Source organism: Anomaloglossus baeobatrachus, chromosome 6, assembly GCF_048569485.1.
Source record: "Anomaloglossus baeobatrachus isolate aAnoBae1 chromosome 6, aAnoBae1.hap1, whole genome shotgun sequence".
Lineage (NCBI taxonomy): Eukaryota > Metazoa > Chordata > Amphibia > Anura > Aromobatidae > Anomaloglossus > Anomaloglossus baeobatrachus.
The window spans coordinates 13962715-13973633 of NC_134358.1; the positions used below are offsets into that span (position 1 = coordinate 13962715).

The following is a 10919-nucleotide window of genomic DNA, read 5'->3' on the forward strand; positions in this document are numbered from 1 at the left end:
ATTGGAGTAAAACCCTCGCCCTTGTTCCTGAGGCGGTACAGGAACCACTACTCCTTCCGCTCTTAGGGAGTCCACCGCCTGCAGCAGGGCATCTGCTCGGTCTGGATGTGGGGAGGTTCTGAAGAACCGAGCTGGAGGACGAGAACTGAACTCTATTCTGTACCCGCGAGACAAAATGTTTGTCACCCACCGGTCTTTGACCTGTGACATCCAAATGTCGGAAAAGCGGGAGAGCCTGCCCCCGACCGGAGATGCGGAGGGGGGGGGCTGGAAGTCATGAGGTAGCCGCTTTGGAAGCGGTTCCTCCATTTGCTTTCTTGGGGCGTGCGTGAGCCCGCCACGAATCTGAGACTCTTTGCGTCCTCTGAGTCCCTTTGGACGAGGAGAATTGTGTCTTGCCCGAACCTCGAAAGGACTGAAACCTCTGCTGCCATTTTTTCTGCTGAGGTTTGCTTGATCCGGGCTGGGGTAAGGAAGAGTCTTTACCCTTGGACTGTTTAATGATGTCAGCCAATGGCTCGCCAAACAGTCTATCTCTAGATAAAGGCAAGCTGGTTAAACATTTCTTGGAACCAGCATCTGCTTTCCAGTCCTTTAACCACAAGGCTCTGCGCAAAACTACCGAATTGGCGGACGCCATTGAGGTGCGGCTGGTAGATTCTAGGACCGCATTGATAGCGTAAGACGCAAACGCAGACATCTGCGAGGTAAGGGACGCCACTTGCGGCACCGCTGGATGTATGATAGCATCCACTTTTGCCAAACCAGCTGAAATAGCTTGGAGTGCCCATACGGCTGCGAATGCTGGAGCAAACGACGCGCCGATAGCTTCATAGACAGATTTTAACCAAAGGTCCATCTGTCTGTCATTGGCATCCTTAAGTGAAGCGCCATCCTCCACTGCAACTATGGATCTAGCTGCAAGTTTGGAAATCGGGGGGTCTACTTTTGGACACTGGGTCCAGCGCTTGACCACATCAGGGGGGAAAGGAAAACGTGTATCCTTAGAACGTTTAGAGAAACGCCTTTCTGGATGAGCGTCGTGTTTATGGATTGACTCTCTGAAGTCAGAGTGATCCAAGAAAGCACTCAATTTACGCTTGGGATAGAGGAAACGAAACTTCTCCTGCTCTGCAGCTGCCTCCTCTGCAGAAGGAGCTGGGGGAGAAATATCCAACAGTCTATTGATGGCTGAGATAAGCTCGTTTACCATGGCGTCCCCATCCGGGGTATCCAGATTGAGAGGGGTTCCAGGATAAGACTCCTGATCACTCTCTTCAGACGCATCACAGGGCGACTGATTGCGCTGAGACCCTGAGCAGTGTGATGACGTTGAGGGTCTTTCCCAGCGAGCTTGCTTAGGGTGGCTGGGGCTATCATCTGAGTCATAATACTCAGCCTGGGAAGCCGGGGACCCCCTTGCAGTCTGGATTAATTCCAACTGAGGGGGATTAGAGGACAGAGACCTCGCCGTGTCCATAGACTGAGCCCCAGTCATGGATTGCAAAGTTTCAAGGATTTTTGCCATAGTCACAGACATTCCATCAGCAAAAACTGCAAAGTCTGTCCCTGACACCGGGGCAGGACTTACAAGCGTCTCAGCCTGGGTCACTACCCCTCCGGACTCCGGCTGGCGAAGCAGCACCGGATCTGAGCATTGCACACAATGGGGGTCTTTGGAACCTGCTGGTAGAGCAGCCCCACATGCAGCACACGCAGTGTACACAGCCCTAGCCTTGGCAGCCTTGCGTTTTGTGGATGACATGTTGCTGCTTCCTCAGAGCGATCTGGGTATCCAGCCAGGAAGCGACCTCACAGTGCAAGAAATAAATAAATATATATCTGGTGACACAGTACACCAATACACACTGAGGCACTAGAGGGGCCAGCTGAAATGCCGCTTACCGCCCGCTTAAGAGCGGGTGTGTGGTCGCCAAAAGCCCCCTAGTCCAGGTCTCCCAGAGCCTTGCGTCCTTCCTCCAGCCAGACTGCATGTAATGGCTGCCGGCGTCCTGGGAGAGGAGGGGGGGCGGGCCCTGGGCGTTCCTGGCTAAGAGCGGGAAGCCTGCTTCCCTCTGTGCCTAGTGAGAGGGCTGGAGCATGTAAATCAGGCTCCAGCCCTCGTCGCTGCTGCGAAACAGCGTCTCTCCCCTACCCTGATTGACAGGGTGGGGGCGGGAGCGAAGCGGAGCTAGGCCGCAAAAGCCGGGGACTGGATTTATAAACGCCGCCGCCGTAAAAGCGCGGTCGGCGTGTCCCCGGCGCACTACAAGTCACAGCAGCGCCGCCGGTCCAGTGGGGGTCGGCGCTGCGTTCCCACAACACAAAAGTCCCCCAGTAAACTGCAGGAACACCAACTCAATCGTTACGGTCCCCGGCGCACTACAACACCCAGCCAGCCCGGAGTGTGTCTGTGCCTGCCGGGGACACAGAGTACCTGTATGATGCAGGGCCTTGTCCCTGATTGTACTCCTGCTCCATATCCATCAGGTGCAATGGGTCTGTGGATGGAGCCCGGCGTCAGAGCTTAGAGGCCGGCAGGATCCCACTTCCACAGAGCCCTACAAGGGGATGTGGAAGGAAAACAGCATGTGGGGCTCCAGCCCCTGTACCAGCAATAGGTACCTCAACCTTACAACACCATCCACGGGTGAGAAGGGAGCATGCTGGGGGCCCTATATGGGCCCTCTTTTCTTCCATCCGAAATAGTCAGCAGCTACTGCTGACTAAAATCTGTGGAGCCATGCGTGGATGTCTGACCTCCTTCGCACAAAGCTTGAAAACTGGAGAACCCGTGATACCACGGGGGGGTATAGCCAGAAGGGGAGGGGCCTTGCACTTTTTAGTGTAGTGCTTTGTGTGGCCTCCGGAGGGCAGTAGCTATACCCCAATCGTCTGGGTCTCCCAATAGAGCGCTGAAGAAATACCTCATGTTAGAGCTGCAAGACAGCCCTCCCCTACGGGGAGGCAACTGCCGCCTGCAGGACTCTTCTACCTAGGCTGGCATCCGCCGAAGCATAGGTATGCACCTGATAATGTTTGGTGAAAGTGTGCAGACTCGACCAGGTAGCTGCCTGGCACACCTGTTGAGCCGTAGCCTGGTGTCGCAATGCCCAGGACGCACCCACGGCTCTGGTAGAATGGGCCTTCAGCCCTGATGGAACCTGAAGCCCCGCAGAACGGTAGGCTTCAAGAATTGGTTCTTTGATCCATCGAGCCAGGGTGGCCTTAGAAGCCTGCGACCCTTTGCGCTGACCAGCGACAAGGACAAAGAGTGCATCCGAACGGCGCAGGGGCGCTGTGCGGGAAATGTAGATTCTGAGTGCTCTCACCAGATCCAACAAATGTAGATCCTTCTCATACCGATGAACTGCATGAGGACAAAACGAAGGCAAAGAGATATCCTGATTAAGATGAAAAGAGGATACCACCTTCGGGAGAAACTCCTGAATGGGGCGCAGCACTACCTTGTCCTGGTGGAAGACCAGGAAGGGAGCCTTGGAAGACAACGCTGCTAGCTCAGACACTCTCCGAAGAGATGTGATCGCTACCAGAAAAGCCACTTTCTGTGATAGTCTAGAAAGTGAAACCTCCCTCAGAGGCTCGAAGGGCGGCTTCTGGAGGGCAACTAGTACCCTGTTCAGATCCCATGGATCTAACGGCCGCTTGTACGGGGGAACTATATGGCAAACCCCCTGTAGGAACGTGCGCACCTTAGAAAGTCGTGCTAGACGCTTCTGAAAAAAGACGGATAGCGCCGAGACTTGCCCTTTAAGGGAGCCGAGCGACAAACCTTTTTCTAACCCAGATTGGAGGAAAGAAAGAAGGGTAGGTAATGCAAATGGCCAGGGAGACACTCCCTGAGCAGAGCACCAGGATAAGAATATCCTCCACGTTCTGTGGTAGATCTTAGCAGACGTGGGCTTTCTAGCCTGTCTCATGGTGTCAACGACCCCTTGGGATAAGCCTGAAGACGCTAGGATCCAGGACTCAATGGCCACACAGTCAGGTTGAGGGCCGCAGAATTCCGATGGAAAAACGGCCCTTGGGACAGTAAGTCTGGTCGGTCTGGTAGTGCCCACGGTTGGCCGACCGTGAGATGCCACAGATCCGGATACCACGCCCTCCTCGGCCAGTCTGGAGCGACGAGTATGACGCGGCTGCAGTCGGATCTGATCTTGCGTAGCACTCTGGGCAAGAGTGCCAGAGGTGGAAACACATAAGGGAGCCGGAACTGCGACCAATCTTGCACTAGGGCGTCTGCTGCTAGAGCTCTTTGATCGCGAGATCGTGCCATGAAGGTTGGGACCTTGTTGTTGTGCCGGGACGCCATTAGGTCGACGTCCGGCCTTCCCCATCGGCGACAGATTTCCTGAAACACGTCCGGGTGAAGGGACCATTCCCCTGCGTCCATGCCCTGGCGACTGAGGAAGTCTGCTTCCCAGTTTTCTACGCCGGGGATGTGAACTGCGGATATGGTGGAGGCCGTGGCTTCCACCCACATCAATGCGCCGGACTTCCTGGAAGGCTTGCCGACTGCGAGTCCCTCCTTGGTGATTGATGTATGCCACCGCTGTGGAGTTGTCCGACTGAATTCGGATCTGCTTCCCTTCCAGCCACTGCTGGAAGGCTAGTAGGGCAAGAAACACTGCTCTGATTTCCAGAACATTGATCTGAAGGCTGGACTCCTGCTGAGTCCACGTACCCTGAGCCCTGTGGTGGAGAAACACTGCTCCCCACCCTGACAGACTCGCGTCTGTCGTGACCACCGCCCAGGACGGTGGTAGGAAGGATCTTCCCTGTGATAATGAGGTGGAAAGGAGCCACCACTGCAGAGTCCTTGGCCGTCTGGGAAAGAGAGACTTTCCTGTCCAGGGATGTCGACTTCCCGTCCCATTGGCGGAGAATGTCCCATTGAAGTGGACGCAGATGAAACTGCGCAAACGGAACCGCCTCTATTGCCGCCACCATCTTCCCGAGGAAGTGCATGAGGCGTCTTAAGGAGTGCGACTGACTTTGAAGGAGAGCCTGCACCCCTGTCTGTAGTGACCGCTGTTTGCTCAGCGGAAGCTTCACTATCGCTGAGAGAGTATGAAACTCCATGCCAAGATACGTTAGTGATTGGGTCGGTGACAGATTTGACTTTGGGAAGTTGATGATCCACCCGAACGCCTGGAGAGTCTCCAGTGCAAAATTCAGGCTGAGTTGGCATGCCTCCTGAGAGGGTGCCTTGACCAGTAGATCGTCCAAGTAAGGGATCACAGAGTGTCCGTGAGAGTGCAAGACTGCTACCACTGCTGCCATGATCTTGGTGAACACCCGGGGGGCTGTCGCCAGACCAAATGGCAGAGCCACGAACTGAAGATGTTCGTCTCCTATCACGAAGCGCAGAAAGCGTTGGTGCTCCGTAGCAATCGGCACGTGGAGATAAGCATCTTTGATGTCTATTGATGCTAGGAAATCTCCTTGGGACATTGAGGCAATGACGGAGCGGAGGGATTCCATCCGGAACCGCCTGGCGTTCACATGCTTGTTGAGCAGTTTTAGGTCCAGAACAGGACGGAAGGAGCCGTCCTTTTTTGGAACCACAAAGAGATTGGAGTAAAATCCTCGCCCCCGTTCCAGAGGGGGGACAGGGATCACGACTCCTTCTGCTCTTAGAGAGTCCACCGCCTGCAGCAGGGCATCTGCTCGGTTGGGGTGTGGGGAGGTTCTGAAGAACCGAAGTGGAGGCCGAGAACTGAACTCGATTCTGTACCCGCGAGACAAAATGTCTGTTACCCACCGGTCTTTGACCTGTGACAGCCAAATGTCGCAAAAGCGGGAGAGCCTGCCACCGACCGAGGATGCGGAGGGAGGAGGCCGAAAGTCATGAGGTAGCCGCCTTGGAAGCGGTACCTCCATTTGCTTTCCTGGGGCGTGAGTGAGCCCGCCAGGAATCTGAGCTCCCTTGTCCTTTCTGAGTCCCTTTGGACGAGGAGAATTGGGGCTTGCCCGAGCCTCGAAAGGACCGAAACCTCGACTGCCACTTTTTCTGTTGAGGTTTACTTGCTCTGGGCTGTGGCAAGGAAGAGTCCTTACCCTTGGACTGTTTTATGATTTCAGCCAATGGCTCACCAAACAGTCTGTCTCTAGATAATGGCAAGCTGGTTAAGCATTTTTTGGAACCAGCATCTGCTTTCCAGTCCTTTAACCACAAGGCTCTGCGCAAAACCACAGAATTGGCGGCCGCCATAGAGGTACGGCTCGTAGATTCTAGGACAGCATTGATAGCATAGGTCGCAAACGCAGACATTTGCGAAGTTAGGGACGCCACCTGTGGCACTGCTGGATGCATGATAGCATCCACCTGTGCTAAACCAGCTGAAATAGCTTGTAGTGCCCACACGGCCGCGAATGCTGGAGCAAACGACGCGCCGATAGCTTCATAGACAGATTTCAACCAAAGGTCCATCTGTCTGTCGTTGGCATCTTTAAGTGAAGCGCCATCCTCTACTGCGACTATGGATCTAGCCGCAAGCTTGGAAATTGGGGGATCCACCTTTGGGCACTGGGTCCAGCGTTTGGCCACCTCAGAGGGAAAAGGATAACGGGTATCCTTAGAACGTTTAGAGAAACGCTTGTCTGGATGAGCGTCGTGCTTCTGGATTGATTCTCTGAAGTCAGAGTGGTCCAAAAAAGCACTTAATTTACGCTTGGGATACAGGAAATGGAACTTCTCCTGCTGTGCAGCTGCCTCCTCTGCTGAAGGAGCTGGGGGAGAAATATCCAACAGTGTATTAATCGCCGATATAAGGTCATTAACCATGGCGTCACCCTCAGGGGCATCCAGATTGAGAGGGGTCTCAGGATTAGAATCCTGATCACCGTCCTCAGTCTCATCACAGAGAGACTCTTCTCGCTGAGACCCTGAGCAGTGTGATGACGTGGAGGGTCTTTCCCAGCGAGCTCGCTTAGGCTGCCTGGGACTGTCATCTGAGTCAGAGACTTCAGCTTGTGATGCTTGAGACCCCCTTGAAGTACGGATTAGTTCCAACTGAGGGGGACCGGGGAGCATAGACACAGCAGTGTCCATGGTCTGAGGAACTGGCCTGGCCTGCAAGGTCTCCAGGATTTTTGTCATAGCCTCAGACATTTTATCAGCAAACACTGCAAAGTCTGTCCCCGTCACCGGGGCAGGGTTCACAGGCGTCTCTGCCTGGGCTACCACCACATTAGGCTCTGGCTGACGAAGTGCCACTGGGACTGAACATTGCATACAATGTGAATCATTGGAGCCTGCCGGTAGATCAGCCCCACATGCAGTACAAACAGTGCACACAGCCCGTGCCTTGGCAGCCTTGCGTTTTGCGGATGACATGTTGCTGCCTCCTCAGAGCAGTACAGGGTGTCCAGCCAAGAAGCGACCTTACAGTGCAACTAAATATATATATGGTACCAAGAAAAAAGTACACTAATATATCACTGAGGCACTAGTGGGGCCAGCACTACTGTGCAGCTTACCGCCCGCTTAGGAGCGGTGTGTGGTCGCCAGAAATCCCTCTAGTCTGGGTCTCCCAGAGCCTGCTGCCTTTCCCCAGCCAGACCGCATGTGTAATGGCTGCCGGCGTCCTTGTGGAGAGGGGGGGCGGGCCCTGGGCGTACACCGACGAAGAGCGGGAAGTCTGCTTCCCCCTGTGCCTAGTGAGAGGGCTGGAGCATGTAAATAAAGCTCCAGCCCTCGGCGCTGCCATTGAGCAGCGTCTCTCCCCTACCCTGATTGACAGGGTGGGGGCGGGAACGAAGCGGCGCTAGGCCGCAGAAGCCGGGGGCTAAAGTTAGAAACGCCGCCGCCGTAAAAGCGCGGTCGGCGCAAAGCCCCCGGCGCACCACAAGTCGCAGCTGCGCCGCCGCTCCAGGAGCGGTCGGCGCAGTAGTTCCCAACACACAACGTCACTCAGCAAAGCTGCAGTGACCTAACCCCCAGCGTACAGCGCCACTATCCCCGGCGCACTACAACGCTCAGCAAGCCCTGAGAGTGTCCGTGCCTGCCGGGGACACAGAGTACCTGAAAGTTGCAGGGCCTTGTCCCTGAACGGCACTCCCGCTCCCAATCCAGCAGGTTCTATGGGTCTGTGGATGGAGCCCGGCCCCAGGGCTTGGGGGCCGGCAAGATCCCACTTCCACAGAGCCCTCCAGGGGATGTGGAAGGAAAACAGCATGTGGGCTCCAGCCTCTGTACCAGCAATAGGTACCTCAACCTTACAAGCACCACCGCGGGTGAGAAGGGAGCATGCTGGGGGCCCTATATGGGCCCTCTTTTCTTCCATCCGATAGAGCCAGCAGCTACTGCTGACTACAAACAGTGGAGCTATGCGTGGATGTCTGACCTCCTTCGCACAAAGCAGAAAACTGGTGAGCCAGTGATCCCACTGGGGGTGTATAGCCAGAAGGGGAGGGGCCTTACACTTTTTAGTGTAATTGCTTTGTGTGGCCTCCGGAGGCAGTGCTATACACCCAATCGTCTGGGTCTCCCAATAGAGCGCCGAAGAAATCATGATTTATCGTCATATCTCCGGATTTACCTCACATACACCAACACTGGGAACGTGGAGAAGAGACCTGACCAGTATACACCAACACTGGGAACGTGGAGAAGAGACCTGACCAGTATACACCAACACTGGGAACGTGGAGAAGAGACCTGACCAGTATACACCAACACTGGGAACGTGGAGAAGAGACCTGACCAGTATACACCAACACTGGGAACGTGGAGAAGAGACCTGACCAGTATACACCAACACTGGGAACGTGGAGAAGAGACCTGACCAGTATACACCAACACTGGGAACGTGGAGAAGAGACCTGACCAGTATACACCAACACTGGGAACATGGAGAAGAGACCTGACCAGTATACACCAACACTGGGAATGAGGAGAAGAGACCTGACCAGTATACACCAACACTGGGAACATGGAGAAGAGACCTGACCAGTATACACCAACACTGGGAACATGGAGAAGAGACCTGGGAGCAGATATCGGTGGAGACATGCTGGAATCTGATGGTGCGCAGAAGGTTTCAGGTAGAGGTGAAAGTCAAAGGTGGATTTACAAAATACTAACAAAACAGTAACAATGCAGCGACTGCCGAGAATCTGCAGAACTGATCATATGATAAATAGCCGCAAGCTAAAATGAAGGTGGTCTCACGCGCGGCGCTGTAGAGGACGGTGAGATCTGGAGCTTGGAAGTCACAAGTGCAGAACATTTTGCTCCTCATCAGTGTATAACAGACCCTGCTCTCACCTTAGACTTGGTCATCTCGCTGGAAGCCAGCACGATGGTGAGTTTGGCCGTCTCCTTGCTCAGGTTGTTCAGACTGTTCTTCACCACAGTCTCCATTGCTCTCAGGATGATTGTGCGATGAGCGTGCAGGAGCTGAGGAGAAAGACCATGCACTGAGACCACAGGAGGGGGCAGCACGCGCAGAGGCCACAAGAGGGGGGGGGGCAGCACGCGCAGAGGCCACAAGAGGGGGGGGGGGCAGCACGCGCAGAGGCCACAAGAGGGGGGGGGGGAGCACGCGCAGAGGCCACAAGAGGGGGGGGGGGAGCACGCGCAGAGGCCACAAGAGGGGGGGGGGGCAGCACGCGCAGAGGCCACAAGAGGGGGGGGGCAGCATGCGCAGAGGCCACAAGAGGGGGGGGGGGGGGGGCGGCACGCGCAGGGGGCCTGAGGGCGGCACCCCCCCATACACAGTACTCACCTTTTCATGCTGCCGCAGGTAGGTATCACAGGCCTCCAGCACCTCCACCGGCGCCGTCTCTCCTATGAAGCATAGTGAGCTGTAGATCTGCTCTTGTACATCGGGATCCTTGTCCGTGGAGGCGTCCATGAGGGTCACAGCCAGACCTGGAAAGGGTGTATAGAATTTTGTACCTCCCATGTACACCGCGGGAGAAACACGAGCCCGACACCAACAATAGCAGAGATGCCACTGCACTCGTAAAGCCACAACATAGCAGCAAATACAGAACAGTGACTGCAGCTCTGGAGGTGACTGGAGGATAAGACTCGATGTAACAGCACAATAGTGACTGCAGCTCTGGGGTCTGATTAGATTACAGGAATCCATACAGAAAATTGAAATGGGGTGGGTCAAGACCAATCACCACACCACTTCAGAGCTACTCATTAGAGCACATCAACACCAGGAGAACAGAGTAAATTTGCTTCAAAGAATATCAAAAAGTTTATTATCAAGTTATTACACATACAATATTACGTGAGATAAAACAGGCACGAGAGGAAAAGATGATATAAAAGGCAATAACACCTGGGGGCTGCACAACCATTACTAAGAAGAGATCCAAACTCTAACCACCAGGCAATATGTATCCATCAAAGCAAGAAAAAGAGCCCCAGTGGGCTCATTTATCAAAGGCACAGCCCAATTTTTGTTTGATGGTTACCCAGGCTCAAGTGGAGGGTAAACAAATAGGCAACAGGCAAGCAGTAGTTGTGCTAAAGGAACACATGCATCAGGCGTCCCTATTAGGTAAATAGACCCATAAGGGTTCAGTGTACATACAATAAGCCGGGGCAAGCTGTATGCATGTGGACCCAGTCCACCAATACTGCTAACCTGTAAAAGCCAAGGAACGTGCAGACCGACCAAGGGTGACAGGGAGGGTGAGACCCCCAGTACAGACTCCAACGTACGTTTCACGATGGTACACTACCATCGTGAAACGTACGTTGGAGTCTGTACTGGGGGTCTCACCCTCCCTGTCACCCTTGGTCGGTCTGCACGTTCCTTGGCTTTTACAGGTTAGCAGTATTGGTGGACTGGGTCCACATGCATACAGCTTGCCCCGGCTTATTGTATGTACACTGAACCCTTATGGGTCTATTTACCTAATAGGGGACGCCT

General features: G+C 54.5%; 1 protein-coding gene across 2 annotated transcripts in view; it reads right to left on the reverse strand.

Annotated features, from left to right (window-relative positions):
- MROH1 (maestro heat like repeat family member 1) overlaps positions 1-9892 on the reverse strand; it is a 103249-nt gene extending 93357 nt beyond the window's left edge. For both annotated transcript variants that reach the window (XM_075352781.1, XM_075352779.1), the window contains exons 1-2: positions 9753-9892; positions 9293-9424 (exon numbers count right to left, since the gene is read on the reverse strand). In XM_075352781.1, the coding sequence (XP_075208896.1) occupies positions 9293-9424; positions 9753-9881 (261 nt within the window). In that variant the 5' untranslated portion in view covers positions 9882-9892. The remainder of the gene's footprint in view (positions 1-9292; positions 9425-9752) is intronic.
- Positions 9893-10919: the final 1027 nt, after the last annotated feature.